We start from the raw sequence: 25,175 nt of genomic DNA on the forward strand, positions 1-25,175 counted from the left end.
CAGACATTTTCTGGTATTTTCATTTGCTGTTCTCCTCTCAAGCATTTCCATGGAAGTATTTACACCTTGTACTAGCGTCTAAACACAGAAAAACTGCAAACAACTGCAAAGCAACTTTCTCATCATAGCTCATATTTCCATCTAGGCTTTGGCCACTATTAATGCAGCCAAGAAGATAACCATAAACTGAAACTTGAAAAATATGAGTTCATATTACATACTGCAAGTGACTGTAAAAATTGCACAACCATGTGTTCAGATGTTACATTAGTCATTATTCACTCTAATGGTATCTATACAGCAACAGCGAAGCACTAAGCGTATGGGAAAAAATCAGCCTTGACCTAAAGAACAAACATAAAATGTGGAAACAGGAGTGCATATTTCCCTACTTAAGCATTATGGTGTGCTACATTCTTTACTCCTTGGTTGCTAGTAGGTAGAGACAGGTTTAAAACTAAAACACTTGTTCTCTCGTTGCCATCCCACACTAGGTTTGCAATTTGATGTGTATGAAGGACAGATCACAGCACTACTTGGTCACAGCGGCTCTGGTAAAACAACTCTGCTGAATATTCTAAGTGGACTCTGCCCTCTTTCTGATGGTGAGGTGACTCTGCTCCAATGTGCACGCTGTTTTAACATATCTTGTTTGTCAACATTGTTTCCTATTCTTACACATTTTTCAAGCAGTTTAGGGAATTACAATCCTAAAATCTTGTAAACCAGTGCCACCAGCAGAGTAACAATATCTAGATGTCATTGGTTCTAATGTTTTTTAGTCAGCTGGATTTAAACTGAATACAAATTAATATGAAAATAAAGCAAATATTTTTAAGGAACTTTTTTTGTGCATTGTATCCTGCTTGGGGACTTCCACCACACTGGGTGGAACTGAAGTGTAAGGGGTACTCTGCATGCCATTTTAGGATCTGATTATCTGAGGTGACGGGTACAGCTTGTAGTAACTGGTCAGGTACCTGATATTTTGCCAAATACTGAATTCTGTAACAATAAGTGGAATGTGAAATTCCTTATCTTTAGTAGGAAGAAGTATAGCAGTGTTTTTCTTACTGTCATAATGTGGTCATGGTGATAGCTTCCAAATTGTTGATGTGAGTTTTAAATGGCAGGCCACAGTCAAAGCGAATGGCTAAATTCCGTATCTGGTGGCTAGCATATTGCATGGTCCCAGGGTTTATGACCTAGCAGTGACACTCTGCTTGGAATTACAGCAACTTGACTTTTGCATTTTAACTGATGAGTTATTGCCAGATGTTTTGCCTCCATCGTCCAATGGCTTTGAAGCTTGCAGGCATTAGCCTAGTCTCTACTTTTATCAATGTATTTGAAAGATGAGATGGGTCAGCATGCATCTGATAGTTTTGTAGTTTTGGATGAAAATTTTCAGTAAAATTACAAAATTTGTTAGTAGTCTGAGTTTAATATTAAATGTATCGGTGAGAGCGAGTCAAGAAGCGCTACACATGTTTGTGTTAAAGTGGAAGAAGCTTTCATTTTTACACTTCAATACGATTGAAATTTGCAGTTTACAACCACTTGGGGTACAGAGCTCTCCCTGAACCACGTCAAACACAATCTCATAAAAATCAAATTAGTTTGCAAGCTCAGCCAACGTGAATGTGTTAATTTTCACAACTATCATCAAAACTCTGTCATAATGTCTTTTTTAGATGCATCTCCTTCATTGGAAACTGCAAATTTCTAAGGTATCGAAGAGATGTATGACATTACAACGCACCTTATACTCCCTACAGCAAGCCATTTTCTTTGTAATGGCATGCGGGGTAAAAGCATGCATTGTAACGCATGCAATGTAACTGTTGTTTCCCATCCAAAGCAGTTTACAAGTCCAATTATTAATTACCAATATTATCTAGGAAAGATATTTCAGGTCTAGTTGGATACACATTTTATATGCTTAGCCTTGTATAAGATTAGGGTACCGAAACTTCAGTACATAAAAAGAACAACAATGTTAGAGTCTTTTTTACCAGTACTAGCACTTTTTTCTCATTTTACAAGAGTTCCTAAGATTATGTCAAATCCGTATCACTAAATTTGATTCCTGTTCCATGGACTTTATACAAATGTTTCTATTAGTCCCATGGGGCTCAAATCCTTAGTGTTACCCCTTCTTAAAATGCCCGTTAGTATGTTCTAATCTTCACGTTATAGGCATATCAATATATCTTAAATTGTTTTGTAAGTATCGACTTCCATGAATAGTGCCCTGCTTACTCTTTTTTTTCAGGAGTTGTATCCATCTACAATCATAGAGTATCAGAAATGGAGGATGCCCTGCAGACTGCAAAGAACACCACTGTTGGCTTTTGCCCACAATTTGACGTTAAATTTGATGCTCTAACTGTTAAAGAGAATCTGAGGCTTTTTGCTAATGTCAGAGGAATTCCATCGAAGGAGGTTGATCGAGAGGTACGTTCCTCCTCAATGGGTGTTGTGCGAGCTATGCCGTTAGCCAAACTTTTATTCTTTCACTCCATGGCGCATATAATTACTGTGCAGTGCAATCTCCCTGGGAACTCCTTCATTTATACCAGTTCTATTTTACTACCCATTTTTGAGTTTATAATGTCAAAATGAAGGACAACATGCAGGTTTGAGAGTTGCTGGACCAGAATTTTGCACATTTTCCTTCATTTCGACCTTTTTCACCCACACAAATGCCTACAGGCAGTAACTACAAAAGGTTGTCTGAGGAATACCATCTGGTACATCATTACGAAGATCAGCATCTAAACACTCCTTGTGCCGGATGACAGTGCACTTTCAGCACTTCAAATGAGTGGTCAATGGTAGTAAATTTGATTTAAAGAAAAAATGCGTTTTGTGGTAATTATCATTTGATCATATGTTTTGAGTTGACAGCACACTACCTTCATTTGGGCCCTCATTATGATGCTGGTCAGACCGCAACCGACGTCTGACCACCATCTAATGCTGCGGTCCGACTGCCACAGTAAGATGTGCAGCGGTTGGAGGCAACATGCGGAGGGATCAACCGACGATACAAGAAAAGTAATCTCCTTTAATGGGGCAGTGCCTGCTCAGGTACCACTGTAGGGATTATAATTTCTCATTCAGGCAGCCTTTCAATGGCTGTCCAGCCGCCATTGAAAGGATGTCAGAAATTGAATATGTGGGACCCTAGCAGGGCCTGCCCCTTCACGGCCTCTGCTATGAGGCCTCCAAACATCCATGCCCCGCATGCAAGGCACCAAATGGTGCCTGGCACCCCATGGTGCCCGGCACATGGGGCATGGATGTTTGCAAACAACATTTTTTCCAATGTGGGTTGTGCTTTGGCCCTTGTCCGACATCAGCACAAGCTCTCTTGGGCGGGCGCATCCAATTCGTCGGTTGGAACAACCAAGACGATCGGACGCACGTCCGATCGGCATCGTATTCAGGCCCTAAGTGTTTACTCATTGTTTAGTTTGAGTTCAACAGAAGCATTGTAGCTCTGTGGTACAAAATTTGGTAACATTTTTGGATATGTATTTTACTGGCTGTACAGCAACATAGACCAAACATTTGACTGATTCTCTTTAAATTATGGTTTTATTGACCCTTTTAAAGTATAATTTCTTGTTGATGGCAATTCATTTTTGCCCTCACTGTTCAATTTGATAAGGGTTGCATCATAAATTGTCCCTGAGTAAAAAATTACTGTTATAAATACACAATGTTCACAATTATATGCTGCGCTCCATTGCTGTGTAATTCCTCCCACCTCCAGTCTGTATTGCGTAGCAGACCCAAACTCTGTTTGCATTCTTTCTATCCGTTTTAGAAGTTGACTAGTTCCTAAGTCTTATGACTGCTTTTAATATTTAATGTTTTTATAACTTTGTGTTTTGCACACTATTTTAATTGTATTACTTTCTTCTGTTGTCTCCGGTCGATATGTTAGCTTGGCAGCTCGGATGGATTTACTTGGCTCTGGGTCAATTTTTAGTATGCCTCTCATTCTTTTACACACTGTTTGCTTGCGCTCTTGTGCAATGGTGTCTGATAGACCTGACAGCCTTGTCATGGTAGTCTCCCAAAGTTTTTGCCTTCACCCCCTTTTTGCTGAACTCATTTTAATTGGCTTTAGGAGTTCATGCACTTTACCTCCAAATGAGTAATGATTTTTTGTTTGTTTTATTTATAATTCTGCAAATAATTAACACTGTTCAATTATGCATATCTTTGCACCACCGTTACATGCACAGTACAGTATAATATAACCAAGAGCTGTTGACAATAATTTCCATATTTAACCTAGTCATAAGCGCAATACATTTCTTATCAATGAGCAGTATGCAATCAGGCCCCGTCCACCCTAATCCACACCTTGTGTGTGCAGGTATCGACCCAGAGGTCCCCAAATGTCTTTTGCTCTTGAGTCTGACCACAGTTCTTCCGCATAAGTTATTAATTGCTCTTTGCAATAGACCAAGTCCGGTATCCAGCCTTTGACAGTGGGAGTATTCCTGCTACCCATTTCATCGCAACCTGTCGCTTGGCCAGTAAAACAGCGATAGATAGTCTGCGAATTATCACTGACTTACCCTTCAACAGCCCTAGTAAACAGAGGTGGGGAGTGTTAGTTAGGGGTTCTGATGACATGTCACACAAGACCCTCAGAACCTCATTCCAATATTCCTTGTTGGTAGAGCATGCTAAGCTGCATGTAAAAAACCTGCCTGCATAGCTGTGCACAACGTGTGCACGTATCATGCTCATGGAGGCCATAACTATGCAATTTCATTGGAGTGTTGTATGTTTGCTGCAGAAATGTAAAATGAATAATGCTCAAACTATAGTTAGGTGTAAGCATTTCAGTTAAGGAGCAGAAGAATGTCCACTCTGCGGTTGATAACGATGTGCCCAACATGGCACTCCACTTATCCATCGTCTTTTCAGCCTGCCTGTGTTGTTCCTGCTGTGCTGTGACATAGAGCCTCGTGACAAGGCGGGCACGTGTGGGCCCTTGCAGCAGTACCTGCAGTGTATGGAGTGTTGGTGGTTCCCAGGCAAATGATGGATATATGTGTTTTATCGCCAGCCACAAACTTAGGTAAGTTAAGATAGTCAGAGGAACAGCCCTAGTGTTCTGGACGGTAACTGGGAGTCAATAAAAAGTTCTTCATGAAACAAGTCACCCATAGTATGCCAGCCATTCTCAGCCAATATGGCCTTGCCCCTTGTTCATGTGTTACTGATATGTTTGGATGTTGTATTAGAGGAAGGGCTGGAGCATAGAGTGGGAGGATGTGGACTCAATGGGGAGGTTCCAACTTTTCTGTACTAGCCCCGGTATTCTGGAACTCCCTGCCTGACCACCTTCGAGCTTTAAAACAATACTCCCTCTTCCGCAAGGGCCTGAAAACTTTTTTGTTTGCTCAGGCTTTTCCCCTCTAAATGGCCCAGCCCTGTTTTATTGTTTGCCGCCAAAGCGCCAAGAAACCGTAATGGTGTATGATGCGCTATATAAATTTTTTAAATTCAAATTCAAATTCACTCACCTCCCCAATACCCACCAAGTCACTGTGGTTTCTCAGGACCCGGTTGGTCCCTGCATGTGGTGCCCTAGTAGTTACCTGTGGGAGAAGGGTGACCGGTGGTATAGGGTGCAAAATGACATTTCCAACCTCAATGTGTCGAAGGTAGTTAAGGGGGTGCAGCCAATAGTGTTCATAATGTGCATAGGTAATATAATTATAGGGCTGTATTAATTCTCTCCAGCTGACCCGCGGTTGGCGGCCAGCCCACATGAGTGTGTTGAGCTGTGATTGCACTTGCCCAAAAAATTATTGTGTTAGTGGGTTAGGGATATTAAGGAATAGATACAAAAAAACACGGTAGAAGGATCATTTTCTGGATCTCAATGTGGTCCGCCAGTGACAATGGCAGCCGGATCCAACGGGTTACCTGTTGTTCTAACTTGGCAAGGACTCTCCCATAATTTTTGTGAATCACCAGCTTTGGATCCCTATGCACCCAGATTTTTAAGTATTTAACCGGATCTGTCTGCCACAGCAGGGGAAAGTCCAATGTGAATTGTACGGTACTGGACATTAGCGGAACGACCGCTGATTTGGACCAATTAATGCACAGTCCAGAGTAACATTCAAACTGAATGTATTCTCTTAGTAAGGGCAGCAGATTTTCCTCCAGATTGCGAATGTATAAAACCATATTGTCACATATAGCAATATTCCTATAGGCTGGGTCCGAAACTGAAGCAGCCGCATGACATTGTCGTATCTCGCATGTCAAGGACTCCAAAGCTAGTGTAAATAGTAGCTGCGATAGTGGACAACCCTGCCTGGTACCACTACTAACAGCTAGGGTATCCTTTGTAATGCCATTCACCCGTATTCTCGCAACCGGCCTACTGTATAATAATTGAATCCTTCAGAGGTAGCTCTGCGTGAACCACATTCGTTTAACCACTACACTGCTACCGCGTTTTCCCTCTGTGCGCTGAAAAAGTAGAAAAAGGCTTGTTCATGACAAAGCCAGCTCGTCATGAGCGCAGCATAGGTAACGCCCATGACGAGCTGGCTTTGTCATTAGCGTGGAAGTGGTTAAGGACAGAAAACATGTACGCCCATTCAACAGATTCAAATGCTTTAGCAGCGTCAAGTAGTGCCGCCAGGGCAGGCAACTCAGGATCTAGCTGATAAAGGAGAGCGAAGATCGTGCGCAAATTATGGGTAGTAGAACACAAAGTGAGAAAGGTTTATATGAGTCACATTGGTCGGGGGTTTTGTTTGGTTTAAGGAGGGTTATTAATAGGGCCTCTCTGAGGGTCAGCGGGAACACTCCCTGCCCATAGGCCTCTGTATACATCATGAGAAGATAGGGTATCAGGACATCGCTGTATTCTTTCCAGAATTTGCCTGTTAGGCTGTCGGTACCAGGGGCTTTCCTATTAGGCAGGGACTGTTTTGCAAATTTTGCTCTGCCATACCTTCTTTAAGCACCCTAGCTGGTTGCCTACCATATCCATCTATATTGGTCGACCTGTCTAGAGCTGGATCTATACAGGTGTTAAAATCTCCCCATACTACTGCCACCGGCCGCAGCTCATGCAATCATGCCCATATTTGTGCATAAAATCTGGGGTTATCGGTATTGGGACCATAGACGTTAACAAGTATTAGTGTTGTTCCACTGAAAATGCCCTGCACGATAACATAGTGACCACAAGAGTCAGTGACGGAGTGGAGCAGCGTGATTGGGGTGTTTTTTTTACCAACAAGAATACCCTGGCATACGACGAATATGATGATGTTATACATGTGGATGCCTAACGAGCCCCCGCCTTCAATTCCGTAGGCTCCGCCAGGTGTGTGTGCTGGCAAGCAGGCTACCTCCACACAATGCTTGTCCAAGTAGGCCATTATCTGCATAACTTTTTGCGGCTTATTCTGCCTCTTACATTCCAAGAGAGCAGGGTCAGGGGTCTACTAGTTTGAGCCATCATAGATTCTTATTGTACTGCTCTTCTGACATGTAAAAGATTAGCATGTTATAGGTGAACAATGCCTCGGTCATAACATAGTGATTGGTGCAACTATAAACCATAGCCGTTCCCAACATGAACCCTCCATCCTCCCACTCCGATACCCCAACTGTATCAGAGACATACCCCTCCCTTAACTCAGTAACCAGAAATCCACCCACCGCCAACCCTTTTAATTACAGGTTGTCACGTACACATACAGGTCGGAAGAGGCCCGCTGTTCACCCCAGTGTTGTTACTCAGCGGGGGCGGCTTAAGGAACATCTTTAATGCACCCTCTGCACATGTTCACATTCATTGCATTCTTATCTTTTCTTCCCCAGGGCTGGGGCAGTGGAATGACCCATGACTCGCACCCCCCTTTATCAAATGCAAATATACTTGCAAGTACAGTTCCTCAGTTTGTATTTGTATTTGTATTTGTATATGATATTTATAGAGCGCGAACTGTCCCTCCGAAAGGAGCATCCTGGCGCTGATACAGTGTACAATACAATATTGAAACCTAGATTGCAGCGATTACAAAACTGTCTGACAGACTGTAGATCCAAGTTTTTAATTGTTTCCTAAAGACATTCTCCTGAGCCAGAAGTCTAAGGTCTTTGGGCATGGCATTCCATGCCTTAGAGGCCAATACGGTGAGTGCTGTTATGGGATTGAGAAGCGGGCAATTAGATAGGCCGTTCTATGGCTTACTGTCTTAACCTGGATCATTCAGACTCAAGGTGTGGCCTGAGTCATCCTCGCCATTCTGGGTATTTTCCACTGGCCGTTCGCTTTAGTCCTGCATAGCAGAAACTGTTGTGGGTCCTTGCGGTCCCCGAAGATCTTGGAGTTGCCGTCAATAGTTATTTTAAGCCTGGCGGTGTATGGCATTGTGTAGGACACTTTCATATCCTGTTGCTTTTTCTTAATTGGGAGGAACTTCTTTCACGCTTCCTGGACTAGTGATATGACGTCAGAATAGATAGAGACTGTCATGCCTTTGTATTGGATATTTCTCAGCTCCCTGGCCCAGCGTGGTGCAGCACAGCGTCTCTATCTTTATAGTTCAGAAGCCTTATACAGATGGGTTGAGGTCTTGCTCCTGGGGCTGGCATGAGGCACTAGCGATCTGTGTGCTCTGTCTACCACAAAGATATTGGAGAAGCTCTCGGCCCCCATCACTTCAACCAGCAGTTTTTCGGCAAAGCGCCTAATATTTCCAGTATTCATGATCTCTGCAACCCCAGGCACCCGAATGTTGTTGCGCCCCGATCGTGCTTGCACCTTGGTTTGTAACCTCACCAGAGCCTTTTCCAGCTTGCGTTGAGCTTCCACCACATTGTTCTAAGCATCCTCAGTGTCTGACACTCTGCATTTCACCATATCCCGGTGTTCTGCATGCTTGTCCATCCTTTCGGGTAGCCTGTCCACTCGGTACGTTAGGGTGTCAATCTTTCCATCAATGGTAGTTAATGTAACCTGCATTGATATCAAGATTTGCAGTAGATCTCCACTGGTCTCTGGTGCCAGGGCCGGCCCCTCTGGGCCCTCCTGTTCAGTTGTACGGCTGCCCCTGGCCCCTTGGCGATCAAACTGGAGCTTCAATTGCATCTTTGGCGACTTTCCCATGGTAGTAGCAGACTGACACGGCGCACCACAGGACGAAGACAGCAGCTCCCGCACACCTAAAGACGACCCCTTGTTCAGCCACGTTGCTGCTGTGCAGATGTGGTAAGAGGCTTCAGTATATAATGGTTTGGCACCTTGGGGAATCTCTCCGCAGGATCATGCACTTCCCCCTGGTCCTCCAGTCACCCTGGCTTATTTGTGATAGCTAATGCTTTATTCAGGTATTTGGGGCAGAAGTACAGTGCCTCAATATGCTCCGGTGTTTATTTCTGCAATTTGGACATGTCTCTATAACACTCTGTGTCACTAGGCTCGCAGGGGGGTTCCCTGTAAGGGCTCCACTCCACCCAACACCTCGCGCAGGTCTCCGCTGCTCTGGTAGGCCGCCAGTGCATTTTATGTCTTGGGACCGGCACAGTTCAACGCCGATCCGCAGCGGGGCTCCCACATGGCACAATCTGGGACCGGAGCAATTTCATTTCTGGTCTGCAGCACTGTGGCCTCAGCTCTGCAAGCGCAGCCCACAGCCAGACCATGCCACAGTCTGCCGTGAGCCCTGCCTACTCACTGGGCTGCCATCACATGCACTCAGATCCCACCAGTCGCTCCAGCAGGCTGGCCACAGCTCCCTGGTGTCATTTGCCCCGGCCCACAGTGCACAGTTTCACAGGTGCCAAATTGTGCCACAGGAGCAGCTAGCAGCCCGCTGCCACCTCCAGCATCTGCAGGGCAGTTCTCGTTTCCCCAGGTTCATGAGCCGTGCCGCTTCCGTTTAGGCCACAGGACTTCGTCCGCTACACATGTACAGAGGCAATCCAGGAGGTTAACGGTGTTAGGAGCCGATTTAGGATGCTCTATGCACAGGTCGACACTTCTAAATTTCAAATACGGCATTTGGCGCAGGATAATGCTGGTTATCGTGTAGCGACCGAAGCAGCTCATCTAGAGCGCAACCATCTTCGAGCAAGGCTAGCTCCGCCCCCACTAATGCTCTAAAGTGATTGTGCTCTCTTATTCAAACATGGTAAAATTGCACTACGCCCAATTTGCACATTTAATTTACATGTAGGTCTCTAGTACATTGTACAACATGTATTCAGGACTTGTAAATTAAACGCTACTAGCAGCACTCATTGGGCCACCCACTAAAGTAAAACTACAAAACTTGTCTTAGGCCTGCCATTCCAGTCTGTAGTGCAGTTTTATACTGCCATTTCGACATGGCAAAATAAACTTCAGGCTTAAACATTCTTTTTTAGGTCGCGTCTTAGCAGCGCAGCAGCACTGTGTCTGCAAGACTTAAAGTAATCTGTATTGTGTGTGAAACTCTGTGTGATTTGTCATTCTGCTTGTGATTGGTTTAATCGTTGCATTGTTGTTCTTCTCTTGCTTTCTATTGGTTGGTGGTCCCATACCTCACTTCCGTTTTCCTTCCATTTAGCAGGAAGCAGCACCGACCAACTACAGTGTAGTTCCGCTGCTGGCTGTTATCTACTCTTGTAAGCATTATTTTTGGATTGAGATTCTCCCCCTTCAGGCACAAGGTCATTTGTAGTCATGCTCAGTGCTTCACGTCACGTGCTACATCACACACCTTGGCAACCTCGGACCTTTAATTTTTCGTCAGTGCGCTTGCAGCATCGTGCATCTATAACATTTAAGATCCCTCCCCGCAGCCCAGGCTTTTGAATCGCCGTGCGAAACTCCCAAGCAGGCAGGGCGCAAACAAAGCAAGTGCACCCCTCCGATGCTCACAAAACAGGCGAGGTGGCTGCCACATATCTCCCCCCTTTAATATTACACACACAAAATGAACAAAACCATAGAAAGTGCTGGAATAGTCCATGGTCTACCGTGGTAGCCAGTGTAACAGGTACATCATAGTCTTACTTGGTCTCCATGTCATAGTCTTCAAACCTCTTGGGTGCCTTGATCAGTCTGCCCAACCTGGTGCGTGTTTTCATCAGGCTGCCTCCTGTTCGCCGGTCGCTGACTGGTGAGCTGGTCACCTTCATCCTCTGCTCTCTATCCTTACCCTCCGTACCTGGGCCGCGAAGCGTGACTGGGGAGGTTGATTTTCCCAAATCACACTCCGCTGGATCATACAGTTCTCCGTCATTTTGCTCCTTGATGATGGTATTTTGCATAATTCCTTCTGATTCCTGTGTCCTTCCATGTTCTTGTCTTCCCTCTGGGGTGGGTGAACCCCCAGCTTCCGAGTCTTCCAACTTCATGACTTTGTTGCATCATGCCATTCTATCTGGCGACCACACTTTGCCATCACTTAGCAAGGCCGACATGGCATACGGCTCTACTACTTGTAACAGAGGACTAAACTTACTGTCGCCTTTCTTCTTCGTCACCGCCTACTTCACTCTCACCCACTCGCCCTTCTCTAAGGTCACTTCCTTTATGTTGCGATGTTTGTTATAGTATTCTGTGTACAAGGCCTGAGCTCTGTCCATGTTGCGACGTATTCCCGCTGGGGACCATTTGCTTTGGACCACCAGTTGTTTCCGTGCAAGGTTGTCCTTTGTGAAGGGGTCTTGTCCTCTAAGAACTTTGAATGGGCTGTATCCTGTGTTAGCTGGGATAATGCGATACGCCATCAGCATCCTTTGTAGTTCCTTCTCCCAGTCTTTTCCTGCACTTATTGCTGCTTGAACGGAGCCCATTATCATTCTGTTAAACCTCTCCGCTAGTCCATTTCCCACAGGATGATACACCGGGGTGTGCTTGACTTCTATTCCGTTGTGGTCCATGAACGCGTTCCACTTGGCTGAGATGAATTGAGGTCCATTGTCACACGTGATTACCTTGGGAATTCCTTCCCTGAAAAAAGTGGCAGTGAGGAAGGAAAGTGCAGCTTCCGTATCGGCTTCCTCACAAATGTCCACCTCCGGCCACTTGGTGTATCTGTTTATCAGGACAATTGCATATTTGGATACCCCATTGGTGTCCTGTATGGGGCCCAAGATATCCACGGAGAGCATTTCCCATGGGCTTGTGGGGCAAGTGAACTTCCCTAGGGGTGGACATAGTAGAACTAGCGCCGTGTCTGCACGGCTGCAACTCTCACACATCCTAACATGTTTCTCTATTTGATTGTCCATTGCCGGCCACCAATACACCTGCTTCGCCCTGGCTTTTGTCTTCATTATTCTGAGATGTCCCTCGTGTAGGATAGCCAGGAGATGATCTTTTAGCGGTTGTGGGGGTACTACCTTGTCCGCTCGGAGCAGGAACACTGGATTGTCTCCAATGGACAATTCCTCCCGGACTTCCCAGTATTTCCTCAACTGGCTGTCCAGGTGCCTTTTTTCTGGCCATCCTTGCATGACATAGCTCTTCACTGCCTTCAAGATGTCATCATTGTGGTACGCCTCCTACCACTCTTGACTGCTGATAACTCCTTCATGGTCTTGCGTTAGTGCCACTACGTAATCCTCCCACTCTTAGGGCTCTTGTTTCGCAGCAGGTTCCATATCGGCTGCTCGGCTCAAGAAATCAGCTACCTTGTTCTTTGACGCGGGGATATACCGCACTTCGTAGACGTAATTGAGTGGTCTCAAGGTCATCTTCGCTATCCGTGGCGTTGCATGTGTATGCCCGCTCGAGGTCAGGACTCTCACCAGTGGCTTGTGATCTGTGCGGAGTAAGAACTTTGAACCCCACAAGAATTGCCTGAACCTTTCCATGGCCCATACAGCGGCCAACATTTCCTTTTCTATAACACTGCATTTTTCCTCATTGGGAGCCAAGGACCTGGAAGCAAAGCTGACGGTGTTAATCTCTCCTTCCTGCGATATCTGCATTAGAACCGCCCCTAGTCCTTTGTCGCTGGCATCAGTGGTCAGTATCGATAGAACTGCTTGGTCAAATTCCTTGAGCGGAACAGCCGCGCAGATGTCCTGCTTTAGTAGTTCAAATTCTGTCTGTTCTTTATTTGTCCATTTGAAGGTGTTCTTCTCCTTCAGGAGTTGTCTTAAGTGATGCGTTTTGGACGCAAATTGGGGAACAAACTTGCTGTAAAATTCAGCCATGCCTAGGAATGAGCAGACGTCTTCCTTCCTTATTGGTGTAGGTGCCTCTTTAATGGCTGTCACATTGGCTCGTTTCGGTTTGATTCCTCTTTCGCTGATCTCGTGGCCTAAGTATGTCACTGATCCCACTCCGAACTTGCATTTTCCCCATTCCGCGGTGAGACAGTTTTGCGCTAGGATGATCAGGACCGCGTTCAGTTTGGCATCATGATCACTCTTTGATTTGCCCATGATGAGGATGTCATCTTGGAAGTACTGCACGCCTTCCACTTTTTAAAATAATCTGTGCATCAGTTTTTGGAATACCGCTGGAGAACCGGGCCTTATGGGCCGAGCGGCGCAGGGCATGCCTAAAATCTCCGGGTTCACCTGCCTTGTCAGACAGAGACACGAGACACTCTGTTAGGCGTGGAAAATCAGGTTTATTAGCTGCAGCTAAGCACAGTTATCCAAGAAGTACAGGAGGTATATTCTTAGGAGACTGCCACTTAATTCCGTGGCGCACAATCTTATATAGCACACATATTTACAACGTCTACTCCCAAAGCATACAAAACTGACAAATAGGAAAAGTTTGAAAACAAGCTATCAAGTATCTTGAATACGCCCTTCTTTCAGACCCCGTGTTCTCTCCTCCCCTCAAGTTAATCAATGCTAGTGCATGTAATCCAATTTGCAGGTGGCAGGACGTATTTGCGCGCCTCAAAGGATAGTTGTGTAATAAGAGAATACAAGGAGAGAATAGCGAAGGCCAGTCAAATAAGATAAAGTAAAGGAAGAATGGTGGGACCCAAACAGTCAACTAAGACAAAGATCAATCAGTCTAGACATGGATTAACAAACTCGGCCAGACCCTGACATCGGTTTCATAAACAAGGACAAAGGGTTACTTTTTAACAGAAGGGACACATAGCAGCTGGAAAAGCAAAAACACTCCGTTCGCCGTGCTGTCTGAGTAAAGGCAACACAAAATGGCACCGGACACAAAATGGCAGCTAGATACGAAGCGAAGTCGAAAATCACAGAACCTCAGACCCTCCTTTTGCCATTACTCAGACAAAGCACAAAGGACTCAAGTTAGTCTAAGTCAATGTCAATGGTCATGAGGTCATTGAGCTGTTGCTGCAGCATCATTTTAATGTTCTCTGTTTTCTGTGACACAGGCTTTGGGACACACAAGGTGGCACAAAGGCCACAGATGGCGGGGCCACACTGCAAACAAAGACAGCAAGAGAAAATGATGGCCAAAATCATTCCAAGGAACGTTAACACTTTCCATCCCCATGTGGACAGTAGTCCCCAAAACCATCCCATCACAGACCAATCTCCTGTGTCCTGGTGAATAGACTCGGAAATCACGTGTCACTTGGAAATGGCTTGGTATACTGTAGGGGCATTATCAGGAATGTAAATGCAGCAACTAGATCCAATCAATTTACAGACTCCTCCTCTATCTGCAAGGACAATGTCTAAAACCATTCGGTTTTGCAAAGTCATAAGACAATCCGCCTGAAGTTCGGCTGTCAAATTACTCAAGACTCCGAAGTCACATTTATCGTAGCCTCGACAACATGAACTAGCTGTCTAATGTTTCTGCTATTGGCCATTGGACCCCAAAAAGGAAGAAACCCTTTGATAAAGTCTCCTCCCTGTTGTCCAGCTGTGTCTCCAGAATCAATAACCCCTCTGCCATATCTTTTTCTGTGATGACCTGAAGGAGCAGTATATGTCGGGGGAAGGAGGAAAGCCACATAACATGTTCCTGAAAAATAGGTGGCAAGCCATGTATAGGCTCTATTATGACAAACAAAATATGTACCTTGAGATGGTACTAACGGTGAAGAAATCAAGGGTGAATAAATGTATGTATGGGAACAAACACTCTTTTCCTGTGTGTTCTTATTATTCTGACCATTTATCTGCAGACATAAGTTACCTTTATGAGGTATGGTCCAAATTGGCAAGATCTACTTTGTCTAGCCTTATCAGTGAGGCTAGTAACGTAACGAGTCACATTCCAACCATCATATGCTCATTTCTCATCAACGGGAATCTTACCAATTTCGGCAATTTTAGCCATAGTCACTATTCCCTTTATCAAAGAACCATGACTAAAATCCGCTCCACCATTATATGGACCATCAGGAGGGTATCGAAGTTGATTCTGGTAGGCATTAGAAAACATAGCCAAATAAGCCCAAACGGAACCTTCATAAGAAAAGGGAAGGACTAAATATGGCATGAGCCCACAAACCCAACAATCAGTAGTGTTGACTACCAGTTGATGCTGATGTAACAACTGGATGAATGAATTGTTGAAGTATTCTGTTCTCCTAATTTGCTCATGATCTGGGAGTGTATAGAACTTATGCGGGGAGGTAGTAGTAGAAGAAGGCAAACAAACAGAAGTAGGAACAGGTGCTTGCTGCATAGTGTGGACAATCCAACCCACACAAGCTAATAAAACACATAAACATACTAAAATACACAATGCTACGCCACATTGGCTAAATAATAATTTCTTGTACTTATTTATCATTTCAACCTTTTTATCATTCCATTCCACTTTATTATCCATTCTCTAAAGCGTTGCTCACGGTAATCTTCCTGGATCACTTAGTTGTGGTTATTAGCCGTCCTATGACACTACAAGTCCTGCAGACCTATGTCACTACTCAGGTCACAGCCTAAGACTCATACCGTGACCCAGCAACTTGATGGATAGTGAAAAGGAAATGTCTTTCAACAAGAGTAACCAGAGGAAAAGAAAAACAAAAAGTTCAATAGTTCAATTGTCTTTAGTCAACCTAGGTCTTAGGTTGTACCGTGTCTTGCCAGATATTGTTTGGTCTCGAAACAAAGTCTCTGGATTCGTCGTATTCAATCACAAATGTGATGGTACAGCTTCTTGCAACACATCGTCATCTTCTTTCTCAGAACTTGTCCAGTCCAGGCGTGCACTACTGAAAGGTACAAATCGGGGTACTTTCTCACTCTCACTGTCACCTACGCCTTCTCGGACCCACTGGTCATAAGGTAATGGCAAAGGTACCCTCTTACAGTGCACGCCGTGGACCCAATTTTTCTTCCTGACGACTTTCACTGCTGTACGGGTGACGAGAAGCACCTGTCGCGGCGGCCCCCAACGAGGTTCCAGGTTCTTCTTCCTCTGGAAGTTCTTTAAACAGACAAAGTCTCCAGGTTGAATGGAATGACCTGGATCTGAGGAAGCCTCCGGCAAAGCGTTTTGAACCTGTTGATGAATAACACGTAATTTAGTGGTGAGGTCATGCAAGTAATCAATCAACAGTGGGTATGGAATATCAGAATACTTTTTAGGTCGAGGGACTCCCCAGACATTTGCAAAAACGGACTAAGTCCTAAACGAGAATGTACAGTTGTTCTCGTAGAGAGAAGTGCCAAAGGCAAAGCATCGGGCCAAGCAAGGCCCGTGCTGGCCTGAATCTTTGCTAATTTGAGCTTGAGAGTGCCATTATAGCACTCTACCAAACCAAGACCCGCACACACCTTCTGCATAATTTGACCTACAAATTCACTTCCATTGTCACTCAAGACAATGCGCGGCAAACCAAACCTCGGGAAGAATTCCTTCAAGAGGACTTTGGCAGTGGGCAAAGCAGTATTATCCTTTAGGGGGTAGGCCTCTATCCACCTGGAAAAGGCACAGACCACCACCAGAACATACTTGAGGTTATTGCGCGTTCCATATGAATGTAATCAATTTGTAATACCTCAAAAGGATATGTAGGGGGAGCAAAATGACCTGCCGGACTTGGGGTTCCCTTTCCTGGATTATGCATCAAACAAACATTACAATGCTTCACCACATTTTCCGCACATTTGGGGATACCTTCATTCTGTCATACTGGAGCCAGAAGCTTGCATATTCCTTTTGCACTGATATGAGCTGGACCATGCGCCATAGTAACTACAGGCAGTACATAGGCATCTGGTAACAACCAACATTGGTGTTCTGACAATTCTGTCCAACACCCTGTCGCGTCCAACATTCCCGTACTCTGTCTCCACTTACTCAATTCCTTCTCAGTTGCTTCTTCTTGGATCATTTTCACACTTTCTACTGTGTCCTCACACATACCTACTTCTCTACCCATCTTGCAGGATCTGCAACATACATACAACTCTTAACATCTTTCGCTGTTTCTTTTGCTACCTCATCTGCAAAAGCATTTCCACGACCCACATCATCAGTAATCCTTTTATGTGCACTGCACTTCATAATCGCTATCTGAATAGGCAAGGCAAGTGATGCGTGAAGGTCAGTCACCAACTGACCATGCTGTATTTTAGTCCCATGGGAAGTAAAGAATCCTCTTTCCTTCCACAAGCGACCGAAACTATGAGCCACGCCAAAGGCGTATTGGCTATTGGTGTAAACAGTCACTCTCTTTCCTTTTGCCAACACACACGCTCTCGTCAGTGCAATTAACTCAGCTGCTTGTGCTGAATTCTGTGTAATGCGTGCAGTCTCTACTACTGTATACAAAGTAGTAACAGCATAAGCTGCTGTCGTCTCACCATTAGGAAGCTTAAAACAAGACCCATCTACCCATAGCATCCCATCCGGGTTACACGAGTGGTGTATCTTTTAAATCTATTCTGCCTTTAGTTTCCTCCTCCTCAGAGAAGCGTGGCTCAGTGGTTAGAGGCGGCAGACCCGGAAGCTGAGATCGGTCGTGGACCAGGGTTCGATTCCCCGCCTCGGCGGGTCTCGGGCTCACAAATTCCACGGACTCGACAATTCTCGCTCCGGTGCCTACTCAACTCACGGGGTCACACTCTGCGACTCTGGGCAATAGCTTGCTTAATCTCCACTACGGCCCCTCGCGGCGGGATGCCTGGCTTTCACCTTGTGGATACCCTGCCGGGGTATCTCACAGGGGAATACCAGGACGGGTTCCCTAAGCAAGCGCTTAGATACCGGGTCGGTGATTTGCGCTATATAAATACATACATGTACGAAGAAAACAATCATGCTGTTCTTGTGTATCTTTCTCTTCTGGAATAGGTAACAATGTTGCTGGATTTAAAACATTACATCGCTTGATATGTATGTGACTAGCCAAAAGCGTCAACTCATACCCAGACAAGCGAGCACTCGTGAAATGTTGCGTTTTCGTTCTGTTCAAGAGAGTATCCACTGCATGTGGTACCATAACAACAAGAGTGTGATCCAACACCAATCCAGCAGATTTACGAATGGAGATTGCTGCTGCTGCTGTTGCTCTGAGGCAACTAGGCAATGCCTTGGCTACTGGATCCAATGTAGCCGAAAAATAGGCACATGGCCTTTGTTTGTCTCCAAATTGTTGCGTTAAAACTGACAACGCGCAACCTTCTCTTTCATGCACATAGAGTGTGAAAGGCTTACTATAATCTGGAGTACCCAACACAGGAGCAGAGCACAAAGCAGTACGTAAATCAGAAAAACTCTTCTCACATTCATCAGTCCAAGGAAGAGGTTGGGGTGTATCCTTCAGAGTAAGTGCCAACAAGGGTTTAGCCAACAAAGAAAAATTCGGAATCCACTGTCTACAATAAGAGGTAATGCCCAGAAGGCACGCACCTCCCTTTGTGTGGATGGTACAGACATTTGTGCAATTGCATGAATACGTTCTGGGGTCAATCGCCTTCCCTCCTTCGACAAGAGATGACCTAAATAGGTAACCTCTTGGCGGCTATATTGTAATTTAGAAGGTGACACCTTATGATGTAAATCAGACAAATGATACAAAAGCGAAACCGTCGCATTTTTACAAACATCCTCTGAATCGGCAGCCACTAACAGATCATCCACATACTGAATAAGAGTAGCGCCTGAAGGCAAATAAAAAGCGAAGAGCTTGGATTTCAAAGCCTGACTATAAATGGGGGGACTCTCACAATAGCTTTGAGGTGCACGTTTAAATCAAAAACTTCGGACTCCAAGAGAGAAACCAAAGAGATCCCTACTCTCCTCAGCAATAGGAATGCTAAAGAAAGCATTCTTGAGATCAATAACTGAGAACCAAACAGCCGAAGCAGGAATCATTGTGAGCAAAGCAGTAATATCTGGGACAACAGAAAAGTGAGGGACAACAATTTTGTTGACCTCTCGAAGATCAATCACAAAACGGTATACAGGAGGCTTAGAAGGATCAGTACGTTTAAGAACAGGCAGAACAGGACTATTGCAAACATTTACTCTAGTTTCTTCAACCACACCCTTCTGAACTAAATCATGAACAATAGCCAACAGAGCTCTTTCGCCATCATTAGAAATCTTATACTGAGGAATGCGTGGCAATTTAACATCAGGCTTGACAGTGATCACGTAAGGTGGAATTTTGAGCAAACCAACATCATTCGGACTCCTGGCCCAAAGCGTAGCAGGAAGTGAACGCAATTCAAGTGGCAGTTGGTCCATAGCAAAATACATAGGAGAAACCAATTTATCACCCAAAGTAAGATGTACACCAGAGGGGGAACAATACAACGTTGCATGTAGACGTTTCAATAAATCCAAACCCAACAAATTCTCACCGCAACCAGTCGTTAAAATGAGCGGGGCTTCCAAATCATAAGGACCAATGGAGATAGGTAAAGGACAAGAAACCGTGTTGCGAACTGGGGCGCCAGAGAATCCTACAGAAACATTCGTTAAGCCAGACAATGGTGCCCCAGGGAGTTTGGAGTGAATGATAGAACTTCTCATTGCACCAGTATCCAAAAGAAATGGCTCTGAAACACCCTATGCAACAACGTCAACATAAGGCCCATTCTGATCAACTGGAACTGATACCACTCCCTTGCTTTCTCCATGGCTATCCTAGCTAGTATGAAAATCCTGATTTCCGCTTTCAGCACAATAATCGTCATTGTAATATTGTGCAGACTGAGATTTCTGTTGATCAAAATAATTCATGGAATTCTGAGGGGGAAAAGAACGCTGTTCCTGAGACAACGCACCTCGCCCTCTACCCCTAGGTGCTGACTGAAAACCACCACGGACTCGTGATCCTGGCAATCCACCATTACGCTGCAATAAAACCGGACAACTATTCGTAAAATGACCTTCCTCTTTACAATAGGCACATTGATTAGGACCCAACGAAGGTCGCGGAACAAAAGGTGCAGGTTTCTGTAACAATCTTTGAAACTGTGGAGGCTGTTGCAATTGACGTTGAGCAGAATGAGGAGGATAAGCTTGTTGCAAAAGAACCTTTGTTTTTAACTCTTTAGTCTTTTTCTCCACTCTATCCTTTTCTTCCTTATCCCTATTCTCGTAGTACTGAGCAGTGGCTAATATCTGGGTAGACGAAGAAAAGGCCCACTAACTCTCAGAATCTTTCAATTTATGCGATAATTCTGGAAGTAAATTAAATACAAATGTATCCACAAATAATCGCTGGCCACCTTCAGTACTCATATCTTGACCACTATGGTCAATGAACGTCTCCTCGAAACGGGTAAAGAAATCGGAGACACTCTCATCTTTCTTCTGTTTACACGCAGCTAACTTATCCCAATTAACGCGTAAGGCAGGCATCATCATTTTCATTAAAGTGATGATCCTACCGGGCAATTCTGTAATCAAAGCATCAGGTTTAGCACCACCTACTTGTGCTGCATCCACGGCAGTAATAGCAGCCCAATCACCACCTAAAGCTTGGGCGTGGTCTTCCCTACGAATCCGAGCCCATAATGCCTGAGGGACTACATTTCCCATCAGCAAATCAATATCTGCCAAATTCATAATACATGCATCAACAGTCTGGGACAGCTCTTTATAATACCCAGCAGGATTCTTACGAGGGTCCGGTAAAGACTGTTTAAGTGCCAAAACTTCAGATCGTTTCCAGGGGACATTTACCCATATACGCTGGAAATTAGCTGGTACAGCCAAAACAGCGCCTGCCTGTGGAACCGCATCCCTCCATATCGGGGGAACTTCTCGCATAGGATAGTGTTTCATTTTACGCCGAACCGCAGGATCAGGTTCAAGAGAAGCTTGAGAGAACAAGGAAGACCGAAAAGTGACCAGTGTCTGGACGGCATCCTCGACCTCGGGACCCACAATAAGTCCTTTATCAAATTTAGCCTGTATATCAAACAAACCCTGAGGAGGTAAATCCAAATCCATATCTTCCCAACCTTTAAGAAGAGTATTACACATAACATTAAAAACATATCTCTGCGTGGGCGCATTCCACTGAAGAAAAGTATCCAAAATATTGCGCACCCTATACTGTGGACCATTCATGATCCAATTGTGAGCAAGAGAATCCAACTTAACTCGCTCATCAGAATCTGGAAATTGACTACGGGATTGCCTTCGAGACGAAGCAGGAGTCTAGTTAAGAGATCCAAAGAAAGGTAAGAAAAGACCAGAAACGGTGTCAACTAATCGTTGACGAGCTGTAGGAGAATCTGACAATAGAACGGGAGACAATGTATTAAGCACAGCAGGAGAAGAACTAACAGTTGTAAGAGGAACTGATGGTAAGGGAGACTGAGGTACAGAAGTCGGTGGCAAAGGAGGTGGAGGTGGAAATACTGGAAGAGGCAATTGTGGAAGATCCGGAACAACTGGTTGAACAACAGGTTGCTGAACTACAGGTGGCAATGGGGGTGCATTAGCACCCAATACATAAGGCGGAGGCAATCTCAACAAATGAGACATTAAGGGATCTTCATCAAGATCTTTAGTCTGTGGGGGAGTAGACAACACGGGATAACATCTATCTATTGCCATACAAGGCAGTCTTTCCGAGACCTCAATCATCTGATCAGTCTCATTATTCTTAAACTGTTGAGCAGCCTGTAAAATCGTCATATCTTGCGCTTTCTTATCTCTCTTTGCCTATTTAATTTCTTTCTGTTTGGCTTCCTTACGCCATAGGCGGAAAGAATCAAACATTGCCGGCCGGGCTTTTCTCTTAAATAAAATTGCTTCTAAGTTATCTAATATGTCAGGCTCAAAGCTACCATTTTGTGGCCACTGCAGAACACCATCTTTCTTCGTATATCGGATCCATGTTTCATTAAAAATAATAGGGCCAAGACCATGTTTCGAATAAAGCTCATAAGTGGGAGTTCCAACCGGACAAGAATCCTCTAGCCGGGAATCCCTATTACAATCAAGACAACAAAACTTCCTAAACTTACTAAGCCCAGGCATTTCGTAACAAACTGGACTGTTCACAAACTTCAAGGGGTTTAAAACAATGATCACAGCACAAACGTACTTACCCCTTGGCTTCGACTAATGCAAAAGTCGAAGAACAAAAACAAGACAAAAGAGTGGGCACTACCCACGAATACTTAACTAAGTGTTTTCTCACGCTAACAGTTGTCCGTCTAACGTCTCGCGATACCAATCATCACCAGAGAGCCAAGGCAGGGCGGCAGTCAGGGCAGCAGTCGTCAGCAGCCGTCGGAAGGGAGTAGCCACGCTGCAAAAGACTTTCGATCCACTTCGACATACAGGGGTCGCTAAACGTGGTTCGCCATTCCTCCAGAATTTTCTTGCGAAGCTCCTCACGATCCTCGGGCTGAACCGCTACCACTGAAGCCGCCCACACGTTGTGCACCAGTTGGAGAACCGGGCCTTATGGGCCGAGCGGCGCAGGGCACGCCTAAAATCTCCGGTTTCACCTGCCTTGTCAGACAGAGACACGAGACACTCTGTTAGGCGTGGAAAATCAGGTTTATTAGCTGCAGCTAAGCACAGTTATCCAAGAAGTACAGGAGGTATATTCTTAGGAGACTGCCACTTAATTCCATGGCGCACAATGTTTTATAGCACACATATTTACAACATCTACTCCCAAAGCATACAAAACTGACAAATAGGAAAAGTTTGAAAATAAGCTATCAAGTATCTTGAATACGCCCTTCTTTCAGACCCCGTGTTCTCTCCTCCCCTCAAGTTAATCAATGCTAGTGCATGTAATCCAATTTGCAGGTGGCAGGACGTATTTGCGCACCTCAAAGGATAGTTGTGTAATAAGAGAATACAAGGAGAGAATAGCGAAGGCCAGTAAAATAAGATAAAGTAAAGGAAGAATGGTGGGACCCAAACAGTCAACTAAGACAAGGATCAATCAGTCTAGACATGGATTAACAAACTCGGCCAGACCCTGACATCGGTTTCATAAACAAGGACAAAGGGTTACTTTTTAACAGAAGGGACACATAGCAGCTGGAAAAGCAAAAACACTCCGTTCGTCGTGCTGTCTGAGTAAAGGCAACACAAATTGGTGCCGGACACAAAATGGCGGCTAGATACGAAGCGAAGTCGAAAACCACAGAACCTCACCGCGGCGGCAGAAGCCAACCCGAACGGCATTCTTAGGAACTTATAGGGCGATTGGTGGTACGCGGATGTGAGGTCCACTGTGGAGAACCATTTTACTCCCTTAGTTTTAGCTAGCATCTCGTTTATCCGAGGCAGCAGGAACTTATCCACTATGATGTTCTTGTAGAGTTCCCTCAAATCCACGCACAAACGCACCTTCCCGTTGGGTTTCTGTGCGACTACCAACGGCGCAAGCCATTCGGGACTATCAATGGCTTCAATGACTCAATTTTTTTCCAATCATTGGAGCTCCTCCTGTACCGCCTCCCTGCTCCTGAAAGGAATGTTGCGGACCTTGTGGCTCATTGGTTGTGCTCCCGCCTTTAAGCATATTTTATGTCTGAATTTCGTCGTCCGACCGATCGTTCCTTTAAAGACCTTCGGGTACTCTTTCTTCCACGCCTCTTCTTCATATGCTTGTATTGTGTCTGTCATCATGACTTGTGTGGTCCCTCCTGGGTTGAGTTGGATCCCAAGAGCTCCTTGGTCTATTCATCCTAGGACCAATGGTCCTTTCTCGGCAACATAGAGCTTCCCTTCAGCTGCTCTTCCTCTGAACTCGAACTTGAGGGTGCAATAACCCAACATGGGTATGGGTTCACAGATGAACGTAACTGGGTGTTTGTCCATTGGGAGTAAGTCTTTGTTCACCCATGGTTCAAAGTCCCTCTACCATACTGTTAGTTGGACAATGGGATATGGTGAGCCAGAATGTGCCACTATGTTGATCGGCACTCCTCCTATTTCCATTTGTAACACATGTTTCCGCGAGCTCACGCAGTTTACTCCTAGCACCTGGTTGTCTACACACAAGACTTAGTCCTCTTCTTCTTCTCCTTCAGGTACCTCTTCCTCTCTGTCCATCTCTTGGGCTACGTACTTCACCTCAGATCTCCTGGATTTCCGCCTACACACCTTTTCGTAGTGCCCCATTAGACCGCAGTAGGAGCATTTAGCTCTGAACGCGGGGCATCCTTTGTCTTGGCTGGCATGTGTTTGGCTACCACATCTGTAGCAGTTGTTTTTGCTCTCTCCTTGCGGCCTTTGTGTTTCGTGGGTCTCTGAGGGTATTTCTTCTGAAACTTGGTATTCGACTGTGTATGCTGCTGGGTTGCTTCTTGTTTGCTCCTGTCCGTCACTTTGCATAGGGGAATTTTGTTAATGCTCTCCCTTTTCGCGGCTTCTGCACACCTCTACGATAGTTCCGCCTTCTTCAAGAGTGCCACGACTTCCTTGAGAGGGGCATCTCCATTTACCCGTAGTTACTCTTGGATCGCTGTATTTGCAGTGTACATAATGATCTGATCTCTGATAAGCTCATCGTGCAGTGTGCCAAATTTGCACATCACCGCCAGTTTCTGTAGAGCAGCTACGTACTCGTCTATTGATTCGCTACTACTTTGTTTTCTTTGGAAAATGTTGCACCTGTCTATTGCTATGCACACCACCGGGCAGTAGTGTGAGTCCAAATCCTCTAGCGCATGTTGGAACTCATCTGTGTCGTTCGGGAGCCTGGCTTTCTTTGCTAAGTTGCCGTATACTCTGATGCCCTCGGGCCAAGGTTATGTAGCAGTAT

General features: G+C 45.1%; 1 protein-coding gene across 1 annotated transcript in view; it reads left to right on the forward strand.

Moving 5' to 3' along the window:
• LOC144770057 (ATP-binding cassette sub-family A member 10-like) overlaps nucleotides 1–25,175 on the forward strand; it is a 1,719,125-nt gene that overhangs the window by 466,018 nt on the left and 1,227,932 nt on the right. The window contains exons 12-13 of the mRNA XM_078654288.1: nucleotides 495–605; nucleotides 2,276–2,457. Of these exons, the coding sequence (XP_078510414.1) occupies nucleotides 495–605; nucleotides 2,276–2,457 (293 nt within the window). The remainder of the gene's footprint in view (nucleotides 1–494; nucleotides 606–2,275; nucleotides 2,458–25,175) is intronic.

This window comes from Lissotriton helveticus, chromosome 7, assembly GCF_964261635.1.
Source record: "Lissotriton helveticus chromosome 7, aLisHel1.1, whole genome shotgun sequence".
NCBI lineage: Eukaryota > Metazoa > Chordata > Amphibia > Caudata > Salamandridae > Lissotriton > Lissotriton helveticus.